The sequence below is a fragment of the Bubalus bubalis genome, chromosome 2 (assembly GCF_019923935.1).
Source record: "Bubalus bubalis isolate 160015118507 breed Murrah chromosome 2, NDDB_SH_1, whole genome shotgun sequence".
In the NCBI taxonomy this organism is placed as follows: Eukaryota; Metazoa; Chordata; class Mammalia; order Artiodactyla; family Bovidae; genus Bubalus; species Bubalus bubalis.
Window position 1 is genome coordinate 168,103,949 of NC_059158.1, and position 19,943 is coordinate 168,123,891.

A 19,943-nucleotide genomic window follows, 5' to 3' on the forward strand; every position below is an offset into this window, starting at 1 on the left:
AGTGGTTTGAACAGTTCTATAAAATAACAAATACCATGAAAATGGGATTCACTGAGGTCAGTATATTAATCTTATTTCCAGTTGAATGACACCCTGACTCTATGTCCTTGTGTAAGTCCTGTAAGATTAAACAACATTAAGGTTTGTATGGATATTAACTCACCTCTGCACTGGTCAGGTTTTTATCTGGTCCAGATAAATACACCATAAGGAAGGGTTCTGAGGGTCTCATCATGGAGAAAAATCCAAACAGGCAGAGGATCACAGTGGGATAAATCCAAGACTGACTCTCTGAAGTCTGGAAACAACTCATGGCTGATCAAATGAAAACAAAACCAAAATGAACTGAGGTTTATTCTTTCTGGCATTCTGGATATCATGAAGAGCTGATTTCTAAATGTTTTATGAGAGGAAAAAGTTTCCTCTATCTCAAGCTGACCTGAAAAGGTGAGTGATTAACTGCTTTCAAATATTTCTTACGCAAGCCAGTCAACCCTACTTTATCAACAAACTTCTTACTCATTATTGCTGGGAGTAGAGGCCCACTTCATTAGTGCTCTCCATCATAATCCTGGTAATAAGTAGCTACTAATAAAGGGTAAGGGCACGGCAACCCACTCCAGTATTCTTGCCTGGAGAATCCCATGGACAGAGGAGCCTGGCGGGCTACAGTCCATAGGGTTAGAAAGAGTCAGACACAACTGAAGTGACTTAGCATGCAATAAAGGGTAAGGGCTTCCCCAGAGGCTCAGTGGTAAAGAATACTTCTGTAATGCAAGAGGTGTGGGTTTGATCCCTGGGTCAGGAAGCTCTCCTGAAGGACGGCATAGTAACCCACACCAGTATTCTTGCTGAGAGAATCCCATGGGCAGAGACACCTGGCAGGCTGCGGTCCATGGGGTCCCAAAGAGTTGGACACGACTGAAGCGAATGAACACGCACACAATAAACGGTAAACAATGGGCCAATGGACATGTGAGAGTAAGTAAAACATCAGCTAGTGAATCTCTGGTGTACAGGCATACCCCAGAGATACTGCGAGTCTTTTAGACCACCACAGCAAAGCAAATATTACAATAAAGTGAGTCACACACTTTTTGGTTTCCCATTGCATATAAAATTGTGTTTACATTGCACTGTAGTCTATTATCTCTGCAAGACCATTATGTTTAACAAAGCACTGTGCATAACTTCATTAAAAAATACTTTATTGCCAAAAAATGCTAACCATCATTAGAGCCCTCTGTGAATCGTAATAATCTTTCTGCCATACTACCATCCAAGATCACTAGTCACAGGTCACCATGAGAAACATTATAAAAATGAAAAAGTCTGAAATATTGTGAGAATTACCAAAGGTGACACAGAGACAGCTCAGTCCAGTTCAGTCACTCAGTCGCATCCGACTCTGTGACCCCATGAACTGCAGGACGCCAGGCCTCCCTGTCCATCACCAACTCCCAGAGTCCACCCAAACCCATGTCCATTGAGTCGGTGATGCCATCCAACCATCTCACCCTCTGTCGTCCCCTTCTCCTCCTGCCCTCAAGCTTTCCCAGCATCCAGGTCTTTTCCAATGAGTCAGTTCTTCACATCAAGTGGCCAAAACACTGGAGTTTCAGCTTTAGCATCATTCCTTCCAATGAACACCCAGGACTGATCTCTTTTAGGATGGACTGGTTGTATCTGCTTGCAATCCAAGGGATTCTCAAGAGTCTTCTACAACACCACAGTTCTAAAGCATCAATTCTTCAGCACTGAGCTTTCTTTATAGTCCAACTCTCACATCCATACATGACTACTAGAAAAACCACAGCCTTGACTAGATGGACCTTTGTTGACAAAGTAATATCTCTGCTTTTTAATATGCTGTCTAGGTTGGTCATAACTTTCCTTCCAAGGAGTAAGCGTCTTTTAATTTCATGGCTGTAGTCACCATCTTTGGTGATTTTGGAGCCCCCCAAAATAAAATCTGACCCTGTTTCCACTGTTTCCCCATCTATTTGCCATGGAGTGATGGGACCAGATGCCATAATCTTAGTTCTCTGAATGTTGAGCTTTAAGCCAACTTTTCACTCTCCTCTTTCACCTTCATCAAGAGGCTCTTTAGTTCCTCTTCACTTTCTGCCATAAGGGTGGTGTCATTGGCATATCTGAGGTTATTGATATTTCTCCTGGCAATCTTGATTCCAGCTTGTGCTTCCTCCAGCCCAGTGTTTCTCATGATGTACTCTGCATATAAATTAAACAAGCAGGGTGATAATATACAGCCTTGACATACTCCTTTTCCTATTTGGAACCAGTCTGTTGTTCCATGTCCAGTTCTAACTGTTGCTTCCTGACCTGCATACAGGTTTCTCAAGAGGCAGATCAGGTGGTCTGGTATGCCCATCTCCTTCATAATTTTCCACAGTTTATTGTGATCCACACAGTCAAAGGCTTTGGCATAGTCAATAAAGCAGAAATAGATGTTTTTCTGGAACTCTCTTGCTTTTCGGATGATCCAGAGAATGTTGGCAATTTGATCTCTGGTTCCTCTGCCTTTTCTAAAACCAGTTTGAACATCTGGAAGTTCACAGTTCACGTATTGCTGAAGCCTGGCTTGGAGAATTTTGAGCATTTCTTTACTAGCGTGTGAGATGAGTGCAACTGTGGGGTAGTTTGGACAGAGAGAGAGGAAGCGAGCACATGATGTTGGGGAAAATGGTGTGGATAGACTTGCTCGAGGCAGGGTTGCCACAAACCTTCCATTTGTAAAAATGCAGAATCTTCAAAGCGTAATTAAGTGCAATAAAAGGAAGTCAGTCTGTGCAAGACCTTCTAGGAGGTCAACCCTAGAACAGAGATTGACTTGGTCAAAGCTTCTATAATCTGCCTAGTACACTTTGCACAGAAACCTCTGACTCTGAAATCTTACTTAATATGCTGAAGGTATTTATTTACACAATTTCTCTCCATTAGACTCTTTCCTTGCTTAGTATTGTGCTTGACACAAAACAGACATCCACATTATTTTTATGTGTCTATGATCTGGGAATTAATAATTCTTCGGTTAAAAAATTGAGCTGGTAAAGCTCTGACTTGCCATCATTGTCTTATTTCCCTTCTTTTCCATCTTGGTGTAACTCTGTGTTGTGAAAAGAATGCAGCATGTCTCAGACTGTTCTTCCATTCTTTTTTATGATGGGCCCCATCTCATCCCTAAGTCTGCAGTTTCACACCACTCAAGGGGGCAGGTAGCTTACTGATCATTCATACAAGTTCATACTTCTTTTGCCAGCTCACCAATAACATTGCTTGAAATTCAAATTTCAGACAAAAACTCTGGTGAACGATCTCATCCGCCAATGCACAGAAAAACAAGAACAAAGCCTTTATTTTAAGGCAGCCACATTTGAGAACATCTTGCTTTTTCATGTGGATTACAATGCGCTCATGCCTTCATAATTTTCCATCAAATTTTCCCCTGTAAAGGGGACATGTGTTTTGGTGGTCTTGGACATGGTTAAGTTCTCCAACATAATTCACAGGAAAGATACTAACCTGCTGTGAGCCTGAAGCGTTTCCTCTGCACACACCCTCTCTATGCCTGCCACTGGGGCACTCTTCGACTCTTGGCTGCTAATGTCTGGCTGTTCTATCCCCACAGTCCTTACTCCCCACATCCCTCCTTCCTCCCACCCCTCGCCCCCTTCTCCAGGTCATCTTGTCAAGCACTTGCCTCATTGCACAGCCCTTCCCTATTCTGGCCAGTTACTATGCCTGTGAACTTGATTAGCAAAAGAATAACAGGGGGTTTGGTGAAAATATGGCTTCCTGGACTCCAGCCCTTAAGTGTACATGATTCATTCAGTAAGTCTAGTGAGGCCCATGAACCTACATTTATAGGCGCTGAGTGATGCTGATGCCAGAGCCCCAAGGACCCCTGGTCCGTTATCCATGCACTGGGCAGAGCTGCTCCATGCCACAGGGTTGGGAAGGAAGTGGGTAGAAATCAACTAGGGAGTGTTACCAAACCTACACATAGACCTATTATCCTGAAATTCTTTGCTGGTCCTCTAAGCCCTGGAATGTAAGAAAGAGGTGGAAGACAATCTGATGTTTCAGATAAGACTCTCAAACCCTGCCCCACCCACTAATCCCTTGATCAGATCAGATCAGATCAGATCAGTCACTCAGTCATGTCTGACTCTTTGCGACCCCATGAATTGCAGCACGCCAGGCCTCCCTGTCCATAACCAACTCCCGGAGTTCACTCAGACTCATGTCCATCAAGTCAGTGATGCCATCCAGCCATCTCATCCTCTGTCGTCCCCTTCTCTTCTTGCCCCCAATCCCTCCCAGCATCAGAGTCTTTTCCAATGAGTCAACTCTTCGCATGAGGTGGCCAAAGTACTGGAGTTTCAGCTTTAGCATCATTCCTTCCAAAGAAATCCCAGGGCGGATCTCCTTCAGAATGGACTGGTTGGATCTCCTTGCAGTCCAAGGGACTCTCAAGAGTCTTCTTCAACACCACAGTTCAAAAGCATCAATTCTTCGGCGCTCAGCCTTCTTCACAGTGCAACTCTCACATCCATACATGACCACAGGAAAAACCACAGCCTTGACTAGACGAAACTTTGTTGGCAAAGTAATGTCTCTGCTTTTGAATATGCTATCTAGGTTGGTTATAACTTTCCTTCCAAGGAGTAAGCGTCTTTTAATTTCATGGCTGCAGTCACCATCTGCACTGATTTTGGAGCCCAGAGAAATAAAGTTGACACTGTTTCCACTGTTTCCCCATCTATTTCCCATGAAGTGGTGGGACCGGATGCCATGATCTTCGTTTTCTGCATGTTGAGCTTTAAGCCAACTTTTTCACTCTCCTCTTTCACCTTCATCAAGAGGCTTTTGAGTTCCTCTTCACTTTCTGCCATAAGGGTGGTGTCATCTGCATATCTGAGGTTATTGATATTTCTCCCGGCAATCTTGATTCCAGTTGTGTTTCTTCCAGCCCAGCGTTTCTCATGATGTACTCTGTATATAAGTTAAATAAACAGGGTGACAATATACAGCCTTGACGTACTCCTTTTCCTATTTGGAACTAGTCTGTTGTTCCATGTCCAGTTCTAACTGTTGCTTCCTGACCTGCATACAGGTTTCTCAAGAGGCAGATCAGGTGGTCTGGTATGCCCATCTCTTTCAGAATTTTCTACAGTTTATTGTGATCCACACAGTCAAAGGCTTTGGCATAGTCAATAAAGCAGAAATAGATGTTTTTCTGGAACTCTCTTGCTTTTTCCATGATCTAGCGGATGTTGGCAATTTGATCTCTGGTTCCTCTGCCTTTTCTAAAACCAGTGTGAACATCAGGAAGTTCACGGTTCACATATTGCTGAAGCCTGGCTTGGAGAATTTTGAGCATGACTTTACTAGCGTGTGAGATGAGTTCAATTGTGTGGTAGTTTGAGCATTCTTTGGCATTGCCTTTCTTTGGGATTGGAATGAAAACTGACCTTTTCCAGTCCTGTGGCCACTGCTGAGTTTTCCAAATTTGCTGGCATATTGAGTGCAGCACTTTCACAGCATCCTCTTTCAGGATTTGGAATAGCTCAACTGGAATTCTATCACCTCCACTAGCTTTGTTCGTAGTGATGCTTTCTAAGGCCCACTTGACTTCACATTACAGGATGTCTGGCTCTAGGTCAGTGATCACACCATCGTGATTATCTGGGTCATGAAGATCTTTTTTGTACAGTTCTTCTGTGTATTCTTGCCATCTCTTCTTAATATCTTCTGCTTCTGTTAGGTCCATACCATTTCTGTCCTTTATCGAGCCCATCTTTGCATGAAATGTTCCTTTGGTATCTCTGATTTTCTTGAAGAGATCGCTAGTGTTTCCCATTCTGTTGTTTTCCTCTATTTCTTTGCACTGATCGCTGAAGAAGGCTTTCTTATCTCTTTTGCTATTCTTTGGAACTCTGCATTCAGATGTTTATATCTTTCCTTTTCTCCTTTGCTTTTCACTTCTGTTCTTTTCACAGCTATTTGTAAGGCCTCCCTAGACAGCCATTTTGCTCTTTTGCATTTCTTTTCCATGGGGATGGTCTTGATCCCTGTCTCCTGTACAATGTCAGAAACCTCATTCCATAGCTCATCAGGCACTCTATCTATCAGATCTAGGCCCTTAAATCTATTTCTCACTTCCACTGTATAATCATAAGGGATTTGATTTAGGTCATACCTGAATGGTCTAGTGGTTTTCCCTACTTTCTTCAATTTCAGTCTGAATTTGGCAATAAGGAGTTCATGATCTGAGCCACAGTCAGCTCCTGGTCTTGTTTTTGCTGACTGTATAGAGCTTCTCCATCTTTGGCTGCAAAGAATATAATTGATCTGATTTCGGTGTTGACCATCTGGTGATGTCCATGTATAGAGTCTTCTCTTGTGTTGTTGGAACAAGGTGTTTGCTTGGCAAAACTCTATTAGTCTTTGCCCTGCTTCATTCTGTATTCCAAGGCCAAATTTGGACCAACCCCACGCCGTGGCTGCATGGGCACAGGAGGGCCTAGAGGAGCTATCCCACGTTGAAGGTCAGGAAGGGCAGTGGTGAGGAGATACCCCTCGTCCAAGGTAAGGAGCAATGGCTGCGCTTTGCTGGAGCAGCCCTGAAGAGATACCCCATGCCCAAGGTAAGAGAAACCCAAGTAAGACGGTAGGTGTTGCAAGAGGGCATCAGAGGGCAGACACACTGAAACCATACTCCCAGAAAACTAGTCAATCTAATCACACTAGGACCACAGCCTTGTCTAACTCAATGAAACTAAGCCATGCCCATGGGGCAACCCAAGATGGGTGGGTCATGGTGGAGAGATCTGACAGAATGTGGTCCACTGGAGAAGGGAATGGTAAACCACTTCAGTATTCTTGCCTTGAGAACCCCATGAACAGTATGAAAAGGCAAAATCGTAGGATACTGAAAGAGAAACTCCCCAGGTCAGTAGGTGCCCAATATGCTACTGGAGATCAGTGGAGAAATAACTCCAGAAAGAATGAAGGGATGGAGCCAAAGCAAAAACAATGCCCAGCTGTGGATGTGACTGGTGATAGAAGCAGGGTCTGATGCTGTAAAGAGCAATATTGCATAGGAACCTGGAATGTCAGGTCCATGAATCAAGGCAAATTGGAAGTGGTCAAACAAGAGATGGCAAGAGTGAATGTCGACATTCTAGGAATCAGCGAACTGAAATGGACTGGAATGGGTGAATTTAACTCAGATGACCATTATATCTACTACTGCAGGCAGGAATCCCTCAGAAGAAATGGAGTGGCCATCATGGTCAACAAAAGAGTCCGAAATGCAGTACTTGGATGCAATCTCAAAAACGACAGAATGATCTCTGTTCATTTCCAAGGCAAACCATTCAATATCACAGTAATACAAGTCTATGCCCCAACCAGTAACACTGAAGAAGCTGAAGTTGAACGGTTCTATGAAGACCTACAAGACCTTTTAGAACTAACACCCCAAAAAGATGTCCTTTTCATTATAGGGGACTGGAATGCAAAAGTAGGAAGTCAAGAAACACCTGGAGTAACAGGCAAATTTGGCCTTGGAATACAGAATCCCTTGATAGGCACACATAACTCTGGTTGTGACCTATTCTGTCCCATCCAACCTAAACTGCTTGTCCAGTTGTGGCCCCAGAGTGCCTGTGTTCAGCCCTAAACAAAACACCATGGCTTATGTGAGAGTAGGACCATAAGGAAGGCTGCACACCAAAAAATTGATGCTTTCGAATTGTGGTGCTGAAGAAGACTCTTGAGAGTCCCTTGGACTGCAAGGAGATCAAACCAGTCAATCCTAAAGGAAATCAACCCTGAATATTCACTGGATGGACTAATGAAGCTACAATACTTTGGCCACCTGATGCAGAGAGCCAACTCACTGGAAAAGACTCTGATGCTGGGAAAGATTGAAGGCAAAGGAGAAGAGGGCAGCAGAGGATGAGATTTTTAGATAGCATCACCAATTCACTGGACATGAATTTGAGCAAACTCCAGGAGATAGTGAAGGACAGGAAAGCCTGGCATGCTGCCATCCATGGGGTTGCAGAGTCAGACATAACTTAGCGACTGACCAACAACTGGCTCCTTCAGTTGCCAGAGCTATTTATATATATATATATATATATATATACACACACCCCCACACCCACATATTTTATTATACATTATATATTTTAATGCATATATTATTTAAATAACAATGTAAACATATTATATATTTTATCAAATTGTATATTTATATGATATATTTATAATATAAAATTGTAATTTATGTATTATACATTATATATATATATAAAATATATACATGGCCCCCAATTGCTCAGACACAGAAACTGAGCCTCCCCAAAGCTCATGCGCACTCAGCTATAAAAGGCTAAAGCTGAATTCAGGGTTGGGTTTGTGGTTCCAAGGTTATATCTTCCTTTTCTCTGATGGGTAATGCTTCCTACTTCCATGGCACCATTTCCACCACCTCCTCATTTCCTTGCCAGCTACCCTGGAAAGCACTATTGATATGAGCTCTAGGATTCCAACCAAACCACCTGGTTATCACCCAAATCCTCGCTCTCCTCCTGGAGAAACCTGAGGCTACTGGTCTCACAATGATTGGAAGTTTTGGTCACTATATTTTTATCTTATTGACATGCTATTATTTACTGTCATCATGGCTATGACTATGATAATCAAGTTACTTATGCAATTTCTTTGTACAATTTTTACATCTGGAAAATTATTTTTTTAAACCGAAGTACAGTCACTTTAAAATATTGTGTGTTTTAAGTGTACAGCAAAGTGATTCAGTTATATATATATTTTTTTCTTTTTCAGATTATTTTGTATTATAGATTATTAGAAGATACTGAATATAGCTCCCTGTGGTATACAGTAAATCCCTACTGCTTATCTATTTTACATATAGTAGTTTTTATTTGTTAATCCCATTCTCCTAGTTTGTCCCTCCCTACTTGCCTTTCTCCTTTGGTGACCAGAAGCTTGTTTTCTATGTCTGAGTCTGTTTCTATTTTGTATACACATTCATTTGTATACATTTTTGGATTCCACATGCAAGTGGTATCATGTAGCATGTTTTAGTCTGACTTATTTCACCAAGCATAATACTCTCCATTCATGTTGCTGCAGATGGTAGTATTTCTATGGGTAATATTCCATTGCACATACGCACACCACATCTTCTTAATTCAATTGTCTGTTGATGGGTACTTGGGCTGCTTCCATGTCTTGGCTATTATAAAGAGTGCCACTCTAAACACTGGGATGCATGTGTCATTTTGAATTAGTATTTTTATTTTTTCTGGATTATATACCCAGGAATGAAATTGCTGGATCATATGGTAATTCTATTTTTAGTTTTAAAGGATTCTCCATATTGTTTTCCTCAGTGGCTGCCAATTATTTCAATTTTTTTCTGAAAATTTTATGAAGTAGATAAAGGAGGTGGTATTGTCCTTGTTTTATATGTAATGAAACCAAGGGCCAGAGACAAGATTTGCACTGGTTTTCATGTTTAACCAACATCGAAACCTGGACTTGGACTCAGTTTTTCTAATTACAAGGTCAATAATCTTTCCTCTCACACTGTGTTGAGACTGCTTGGCTATATCTTCAGAATTCCAATTCCAATTTATTTTAGAACTGTGTCTTTCAGATGGTCAGTGTCAAAAAATTCTAGTGGGTTGTCAATAGAATTAAAAAAAAATGTTTCATAAAAAACAGTAAGTATCAAAGTGCACTGCAGAGTATGCCTGTTTCTTCCAAAACTTTAGTTTGGATTATCAGTTCATCAATACAGTTGATCCTTGAACCACAGGGGGTTAGGGATGCCATCTTTTCACACAGTTGAAAATCAGAGTAGAAGTTATAGTTGGCTTTCTGAGGTCCACTGTTCTACTCTATTCACGATTCTGGACCCATGGATACAACCGAACAGACTGTGTTCTACTGTAGTATTTACCACTGAAAAAAGTCTATGACCAAGCACACCTATGCAGCACAAAACCATGTTGTTCAAGGGTTAACTTTATGACCAGGACTTTACATTACCTTACTGCAGATATAGCCACTGGGTTAGACGTTGCAGAGGAAAGAAGAGAACTAAATATCTAATCACATCCCTCATAATAAACTCACCTGTCTACATCATCATTAGAACACCTGTTCTGTCTGGGAGGCCCACAGCCTTCATAGCAACACACCATCCTGAAAAAGCTGTTCTCTTGCTACTTTATCCATTTATCATTCCATTTGGACTCCACACAAAATTCTCCTCCTCCTAAAGAGTATTTTAAACTTCCCTTTGCTTCAGTGAATCTAACCTGAGGATATGAATCACACTGATTTTCTGAGTTGGCAGTTTTGAAAGAATATGCTTATCTTTCCCCTTTCTGTGTTTTCCAAATATGACAACCCTTTCAAAAGTTGTTCCTGTGGCAGCAATTCTCACATATTACTTCCATGCTCCATCACCATTTTTAAAAAGGTATAAAAACACTGCAGCAGGCAATAGGATGAAAGAGGGGGAAAAAAGGGAAAAAAAAGATGGTCTCCAAACAAAATTCAGCCTAGCAGACTACCATGACTTGAAATCTACAATGAAGATGCTGCAAGTAACAAGGGAGGCTGAATGAATCAAGAGATTTGGAGCCTGGGATACCCTGGAGTGCTCCTAGGAGGGTGAGCTCCTGCTGACAGGTGAGCTGAGCACTGAATTTTAGCCTCTGGTCACTGCTGAGCCACGGTGGCCCCTGGCAGGTGGCAGTCTCCTGGCTCAGCCTGCCTCACAGACCAGATCTAGTTGTGCCATCTGTACACACAGGCAGCATATCACATGGGCCCTGGGCGTACATTGCCACGTGCACCACTGGGGTGACCAGCCAGTCCTGGGGGCCTTGAACAAGCCCCCAAACCACCAACACCTTTTCGACTGGAAGTGACTCTCCTAAACTACTCTGGGACCTACATGTTCTTTTCTCTTTTTGCTGGCAGGCAGATAATGATTATTTTTCATTAGAATCCACAGCCATCTCACCAGGGTCCCTTCATATTCTACTCTTAAGTCTCCAGCGTCTCTCAGTCTCTCATTTGGATCCAGGTCTCAGTTCAGTCAGTTCAGTTGCTCAGTTGTGTCCGACTCTGTGACCCCATGAATCGCAGCATGCCAGGCCTCCCTGTCCATCACCAACTCCCAGAGTTCACTCAAACTTCACGACCAAGATAATCACGATGGTATGATCACTCACCTAGAGCCAGACATCCTGGAATGTGAAGTCAAGTGGGCCTTAGAAAGCATCACTACGAACAAAGCTAGTGGAGGTGATGGAATTCCAGTGCAGCTATTTCAAATCCTGAAAGATGATGCTGTGAAAGTGCTGCACTCAATATGCCAGCAAATTTGGAAAACTCAGCAGTGGCCACAGGACTGGAAAAGGTCAGTTTTCATTCCAATCCCAAAGAAAGACAATGCCAAAGAATGCTCAAGCTACCACACAATTGCACTCATCTCACATGCTAGTAAAGTAATGCTCAAAATTCTCCAAGCCAGGCTTCAGCAATACGTGAACCGTGAACTTCCAGATGTTTTAGAAAAGGCAGAGGAACCAGAGATCAAATTGCCAACATCCGCTGGATCATGGAAAAAGCAAGAGTTCCAGAAAAACATCTATTTCTGCTTTATTGACTATGCCAAAGCCTTTGACTGTGTGGATCACAATAAACTGTAGAAAATTCTGAAAGAGATGGGAATACCAGACCACCTGACCTGCCTCTTGAGAAACCTATATGCAGGTCAGGAGGCAACAGTTAGAACGGGACATGGATCTAGGTCTAGAAGGTCCCATATTTTTACTGCTGCTTCCCTTTCTCGGGGTATGTGGGGGCGGTAACCTTCTTAACATAATCTCTTTACTGGCATGTCTTATCTGACTTCACTTTGAGGTGCTCGTAAGTTTTTCTTTATTTCCTGAAGCAAAAAAAATGAAGATTTACTTGTCTTTCAACTACGAACAGTTGGGCTGGGTGTTTCTATCTGCCTTGGAAAAATTTCTTTCTATGCAATCTCTTGCATGTTTTTAGTGTCTTGGTATAGAGTTCAGTTTTTCCTCTTCTCTTTTATTCCAAGAATTGCTGTGTTATTGACTTTTTCCATTTCTACTGTTATTTAACCATATCCTTAAATCTTTCTAACTGCTTTCAAGCAAACATTCTTTTTCATATGAATGTGCATAGCTTTAGTAATAATCTTAGGTATTTCCTGGACTTTATAATATCATCTCTGAAACTCTCAATTTTCTTATATGGACTGCAAAAGAAGTTCATTTGTCATTATAATTCTACAATGTGGGGAAAATAAAACTTTTTTAAATGGTAAGCAAACAAAAAAATTGACTCCTTTTCAAGGAGTTGCAAGGTTAACCCAGAACTCACATTTCTTGGTTCTTAAAGTCCAGACCCTCCACTTTGCTGTATGTACTTCAGTTAGTCTTCACTTGTAGACTCATTGTGTGGAACAAACCTTTTCCACATTTGTTCACATAAAAAATTTTCATGTATTATTCCTATATGCCACAGGGAAACATATTGGGCCTATGACAACTTCATCTAAATTTTAGGCATGGGCAGTGTCCTATTTCCTAATCCAAAGGCTGTGTATATGCATAAAAACTCTTACGACCATAGGTATTTCTAAATATATATTTTAATTTGCATAGGAAGGCAGCTATTAAAAAGCAAGAACTGGGCTTTCTGGTTCTTTGAGGTCTGGGTAGATTTCCTAGCTAAAAATCTTAGTTGATTAGATTACTCCACCCACTCCCAGAAGATGGAATTCTGCTCAGAGGCAGTTTTCAGAGCTGTGGGGCTCCCTGAGGCAGGGGTCTAGGTGACCTGATCAAAGACCTTCTCCAAATCTGGTTTTGCAGAAGTTTCCCAGAACATTTACCTGGAATACAAGGGATGGGTCAGCACCAAGCAATCATTTTATCAAATCCTCTTCCATGCTTGTTTAGAAGATGCTGCCAGAACTAGCTGAGATGCTGGTAATTTAGAGGGAAACTAGAAGCCCCAGTCTCTACCCCATTCCCATCCACCCCTCCTTACTAATTGTTCCATTCGCCTTTGAGAGGGTGCTTGACAAGACAACCAGCATCTGAGAAGGGGACTGGCCTAATTTTCACATTATTCTCCAGAATCTCACACCTATCTCAAACAACACAGCAAGAGACTGGTAATTCAAAGGGATCATGCATCACACAGCCTCTAAATTCCAAAGGGGCTGGGAAGCTGGGAAGTAGATGACATGTGCAAATGGCTTCACTCCCCAACGGAGAAGGCAATGGCACCCCACTCCAGTACTTTTGACTGGAAAATCCCATGGACAGAGGAGCCTGATAGGCTGCAGTCCATGGGGTTGCTAAGAGTCGGGCACGACTGAGCAACTTCACTTTCACTTCACTCCCCAAGGCCCAAAGCTTTTGTGAAAATAGAGTTAGGGCCAATATTTGTTACATTTTCCAAAAAACTCAAGCTCCCCTTTTAGATTTTTCAACCCTGCCACACCAAGCCCCTCACCAGACAGACGCAAATCAAAAATTTAATCACTGAAAAGTGAAACATCTGCATTTTGCTGATAAGAGTATAACAACTAATTATGCCTTTTAATCCATTTACTACTAAAACAGAAGAGAATATAATTTTGAGTAAAACATCCAAATCCAACTCTGCTTAAGCAAGGCAAGCTGATGCTGGAGGAAGGCCTGGGGAAATGACTCCAGGGAATTGCTTAACTACTATTGCTCTGTTGCAAAATCAAGGTTGGAGAGTGGTTTCACCAGTTTCTACTGAGAGACTGACTGCATTTTAGCTGTGACTTCATCTTATTTAAAATGCATTAATACTTATCACTACTTCATTCCATACAGAAAAACTAATTTCACATAATAGACTCTAGTACCAGAGAGTACCATTTAGAAGAAAACAGATCTTTATGACCAGGGCTGGTAAATATTTCATTGCAATGACAACAAGGACTAAACTTAAAACAAAAAGAAAGATAAATGGAATTTCATTAAAAAACCATATTTGCTCTTTAAGAGATACCATTTAGAAACCAGAAAGGAAAATCACAGAAAATGCTTCATAACCACTAGAAGGTCTAAGTACAAAAACACTAGCATGCCAAATGTTCACAAAGATTTAGTGCAACTGGGTTGAGACAGTTGCTTGGGACAAAGTGAAATGGTACCAATTCTTTGGAAAACCTTTTGGCAATCTATATAAGAAAGTTCATGTGATTCATAATAGTAAAAAAGAAAAAAGGGAAGCAACTGAAATGTCCATTAAAAGGTGAATGAATAAACAATACTGTATATTTAAGCAACTAATACTGATTTTAATCAGCAATAGAAAAGAATGAATTATTTGCAAAAATTTGGGTGAATATGGAAAACATTATGCTGTTCTAAAGAACCAAGACTCAAAGCCATACAGTTTCATTAATACATATAAAGCCCTAAAACAAGCACAACTAATCTGTAGTGATAGAAATTAGGTCAGTAGTTGCATGGGGTAGGAGATGGGGGTGGGGACTAACTGCAGTGGAACACAAGGGAACTTTCTGGAGTGATGAAAAAGCTCTACATCTTTTTTTTTTTTCCTTTTTTAAAAAAAAAATTATTATTATTATTTTTTACTGTAGTGGTGATTATAAACTTGGATTTGTCAGAATCTATTTGCATTTTATGTATATTATATGCCTCAATAAATAAAGGTAATTTTTAAAAAAGGAGTGAATCATTAATACATGGACCAAAACAAGTAAATCTCAAATATTATGCTGCCTAAAAAGAATCCAGACACACAAAAACATCCTTATATGATACACCACTGATTAAAATCAGAAGGAGGGGCAGGATGTGGCAACTGTCTGTAAAAGCACATGAGAGAACTTTCTGGGGATAATGAAATATCCTAAGTTCTGGTATGCTAGTGTTACATACATGTATGCAATTATAGACACTCAAGCTAAAAATCTATACTTTGTATATTGCATGTACATTATACTTCAATTAACAGAAACATATCCCTTACCTTCCACCACCCCCTCACCCCCCATCAGAGCATTTTACTGCGTATGACTCTCCAAAGCCCTGGAACTTTCCTACTGCTGCAACTACTAAGGTTTTCCCAAATTCTACATTGGAGCAGGCCCTCAATTTAATCTGAAAATAGAACAGCATCTTTGAAATTGGGTCTGTCCTAGAATATTAGAATGGAAACAGGGCTCATAAATCAAACCCAGGACAGGCCAACAAACTTTGCAAGTCTGACCACATATAACATCCTAAAAAATAATACAGATAGAGTCAGAGTTACCTGTTCCTTCTGTGCCCTGAACTTATTTCTTCCTAGAACCTAGTCCAATTTCCTGCCTTCAGATCCAAATCTGGCTCCCTCCTGCCACCAGCCGCTGTGAGTCCCTATCACAATGTCCCTTCCTTTCATTGGAGTCTCAAGTCCTCCTCCTTCAGAACTGAGTTGTCAGGAGCAATGGCTTTATATGCACCAAACCACACCTCCTTCTAATGCTTTCTTATCTTGGAACCCACCCTCTTCTGAAGCCACCCTCTTTGGAATGCTGTTGAATAAGATCAAGATTCAGATTTTTCTAAAACACAGATGATTTAAAGTGAAAGTTACTTGCACAGCTGTATCTGACTCTTTGTGACCCCATGAACTGTATGTAGCCTGCCAGCTCCTCTGTCCATCAAACTCCCCAGGCAAGAATACTGGCGTGGGTTGCTATTACCTTCTGCAACAGATGATTAGGGAGGTAAACATATCAAAACACTTTCTTCTGAGTAATATTACTAAAGTAATCTAGTTTCTCCAGAATTTTGTCGAAGTGACTTAGAATCGCAGGAAACTATGAAGTAGCCCTATTACCCACCACCCACTCATAATCCTTCAGGTATCTCCCTCCTCCCAAACCAATCAAACCCAAAACCATGGACTCCTCACTGAAATGAAGCATCCACACAACTTCAAAAAGTAATTAGGTCCAGATATTCTATATGCTTCCCAGGTGGCTCAGATGGTAAAGAATCCTCTTGTCAATGCAGGAGACTCAGGTCCCATTCCTGGGTTGGGAAGATCCCCTGGAAAAGGAAATGGCAACCCACTCCAGTATTCTTGCCTTGGAAATCCCACGGACAAAGGAGCCTGGCGGATTACGGTCCATGGGGTCCCAAAGAATTGGACACGACTTAGCGACTGAACAACAACAATAACATTCAATATTCAGGCTGAGGTAGTTCTGCTTTTGGTCAAAACCATAGCAAGAGTAGATATAAGTGACCTTTAAAATACATGCTTCAAGTCTTATTTTATCATATTTGGCATCACTTTTTTTTTAATTTGCACAAAACATTTGTTGATAAATTGATCATCCCCTCTCAGATGGTTTATTCTCTGTGTGTCTATGGTTAGATAAATCTGGTGTCTGATGTAGCTGGAGGGATATTCCTATTTAACCATTCCTATTTAAACTGGTGGACGACTATGATAGAAGTCAACCATCACATCCAGTCACTGAAATGCAGTGTGGTAACTAGTCAAAAATACGGAGTGGGTAGAAGTGGAGGGGAAAGTGGTGTTTCAAGGAAAACCTAGGCATTGTTTGAGCTATTTTACAACTCTGTAGTAACTTGGGCTTCCCTGATGGCTCAGGGGTTTAAGAATCCACCTGCCAATGCAGGAGACATGGGTTCTTTCCCTGGGTTGGGGAGATCCCCTGGAGAAGGAAAAGGCAACCCACTCCAGGATTTTTGCCTGAGAAATCTCATGGACAGAGTAGCCTGGTGGGCTACAGTCATGGGGTCACCAAGAGTCAGACATGACTGAGTGACTGAGCCCTGAATTGTAATAACTCACAGGCAATGTGAAAGAACTCTTGTCTGTAGACATGAAAATGAGTTCTATCCAAGGAAGACATAGCCTTTTGCCCCTCTCTTCCATGGAAAACCAGTTTTACCTCCATTTCAACATTCCTGATCTATAAATGTACCAATTTCATGGATTCTTCTTTGATCTGGTTCTAACAGCTTTAAGTGGAATGGAGTCGCTAAGTCGTGTCTGACTCTTTGTGACCCCATGGACTGTAGCCTACCAGGCTCCTCTGTCCATGGGATTTTCCAGGCAATAGTACTGGAGTGGGGTGCCATTTCCTTCTCCAGGGGACCTTCCCGACCCAGGGATCGAACCTGGGTCTCGGTTTCCTTATTAATGAGTTAACAAAATCTTTATTGCATGCATTTATTTTATATCTGTATGAGTCATGACTATTTCTTTCTGAAAATTATCTTTTAATACTTGTTAAGTATTTGCTGTGCCTCGGCCCTATGCACATAACCTTTAATTTACTTTTCTGAATTTAAATGATATGGGACTAGTTGTTAAAACTACCAAATCAGCTTGAATATTTTGACATCTCACTACAGACTGCCCAGCCTTAAGCTTGTTTATTTAATTCCACCCCCCCCCCCCACCCTGCCCCCTGCCCCCGCCTCCGCCTAGGTTTGGGTTTGCTGTGATCAGTATGGTCCTGTGGAAAGAGACTTTGGAGTTTGAAGCCCATATTCCTCCTTGCCCCACCCTTGTGTACTTAACCTTTCCAAGCCACCTCTTAAAATGTAGATAATCACATCCACCGCATTAGGTTGCCTCAGGAACTGCTCCATCTGGTTCTCGGCCCCTATGAGGGAATCAGTCCACCTCCCTTCCCATTGCCCTCATACAGGCAGGCATTGCAAATCCAACCAGAACGAACACAGCTGGGCCTGCATAGTTCAGAGACCGTAATTTCCAGAAACATACACAGTAGTTCATTTCACCTAAACTGCTAAGGTTGTGTTTGTGTCTCTGTGTGTGTGCACGCTTGGTTGCTCTGTTGTGTCTGACTCTCTGTGGCCCCATGGACTGTAGCCCACCTTGCTCCTCTGTCCATGGGATTTTCCAGGCAAGAATACTGGAGTGGGTTGCCATTTCCTACTCCAGCAGATTGCCATTTCCTACTCCGGGATGGAACCCATATCTCTTATGTCTCCCACTAGCTTCCTTGGTGGCTCAGACAGTAAAGAATCCACCTGCAATGTAGGAGACCTGGGTTTAATACCTGGGTTGGGAAGATGACCTGAAGGAGGACATGGCAATCCACTCCAGTATTCTTGTCTGGAGAATCCCCATGGACAAAGGAACCTGGCGGGCTGCAGCTCATGGGGTCACAAAGAGTGGGACATGACTGAGAGACTAAGCACAGCGCCACCTGGGAAGAGAGCCAAATCAATTCACCTTTAAATATTTACGCTTGAATTGCACTTACCATTACCCAAACTTGAGACACCACTGTTGGTCCATAACCAATAATGACTGAAAGAAGCTAGTATTTTTGTCCATTTCAGCTACCACTAAAATAGTCTGAAGAAAAACATACCAGCATACTTCCCAGCTATCATGGGTTCAGTTCCAGACCACCCCAATAAAGCAAATATTGCAATAAGGAGAGTCACTGGAGCTTTTTCCTTTCCCAGGACATGTAAAAATTTATGTTTACACTATATTGTAGTCTATTAAGCATGCAATAGCATTATGTCTTAAAAAAACCCATGTTCATACCTTGATTTAAAAATACTTCAGTAAGAAAAAATGTTAACCATCATGTGAGCCTTCAGCAAATAGTGGGAGTAACAGCAAAACCCACAGACCACCGTAACAAATACAATAATAATTTAAAGTCAGAAATACTGCAAAAATTACCAAAAGGGACAGACACAGAAGGGAGCAAATGCTGCTGGAACTATTGTGCGGATAGACTTGCTGGAAGAGGTGAGGTTGCCCAAACCTTCAGTTTGTATATAAAACTCAACAAAGGGAAGTATGTCTGCATCTGGAAGTTATGTTTACGGCTCTTTAAAATATATATCTTAATGAAACACATCTTCTACCTCAGGAGACTCTGATGTCTGCAGACGGAAAACTCTTCTGTGTATTTTTATAAAATATTATTTCCATTACCCTTGAAAAATTTTAAGCACTCCACAAGCTCAAACTTTTTGCATATTTACCGCGGCAACAAGGTCTTGATGAGTCATTGTCATACACGTTATTTGATGAATGGTATCCTTTCCAGAGTATCATTGTAAGGTACACGTTGCGTTATCTGTTAACTTCAATCACAGTCATCTCAACAGGGTCCCAGATCTCCTAACTTCAAAGTTTCCGTTCTTTCCCTCACTAGGACCTCTTCGACATTCTTGGATGAGGATTCAGAATTGTGTTTTAAGATTTCTTTACAGTTAAAAATCTGTGACCATGGATGTAACCATGGGGAATGCTGGCCCTTTATCAGAATTCTGGTTTTATGTAATCTGTTTTTTCCAGATGGTTGAGAGTAACAATTCTAGCCAAATCTACTTGCGCGCGTCTCAGCACTGTGTTTGGCAGGGCTGTAGATCCCAGGGGAGCCGCAGCAGGAAGGAGCTGGGAGTCCGCCAAGGGCTGGGGGTGGGGGGCGGGGGTGGCGTGTAACCCAGGCCAGTCTGAACCCGCCCGCAGCAGCGCAGGTGCCCGCCCCCTCGCGCTCCCAATGGTGGGGGAGGGGAGACAAGGCGGCCGAAGGATGAAGGTATCTGTTTCATCAATTAATTTACCTCCCAGAGACATCCTTACCTACAGCAGGGGATTTCTGCTCACCAGCTCGCTCACAGCCTGGGTTATCAAGTTCGGGGGACCAGTAACCTCGCCAGTCCGGTCCAGTGAACCAGGCTCTAAAGGTAGCGCGGGGCCGTGGGCGAGGCGGGGTAGTGGGCGGGGCCGAGACCGGG

At 42.0% G+C, this 19,943-nt stretch overlaps 1 protein-coding gene across 5 annotated transcripts in view; it reads right to left on the reverse strand.

The window, feature by feature from the left end:
- Nucleotides 1–19,943, reverse strand: part of SLC19A3 (solute carrier family 19 member 3) — a 34,063-nt gene extending 14,120 nt beyond the window's left edge. Inside the window, exons 1-2 of one of the 5 annotated variants that reach the window (XM_044937923.2) lie at nucleotides 19,185–19,726; nucleotides 164–315 (exon numbers count right to left, since the gene is read on the reverse strand). In XM_044937923.2, coding sequence (XP_044793858.2) covers nucleotides 164–315; nucleotides 19,185–19,257 — 225 coding nt within the window. In that variant the 5' untranslated portion in view covers nucleotides 19,258–19,726. Of the gene's footprint in view, nucleotides 1–163; nucleotides 316–15,438; nucleotides 16,184–18,235; nucleotides 18,285–19,184; nucleotides 19,727–19,788 lie in introns of those variants that run through there. The other 4 variants (XM_045164618.1, XM_045164617.1, XM_045164616.1 and 1 more) reach the window with 4 other exon arrangements.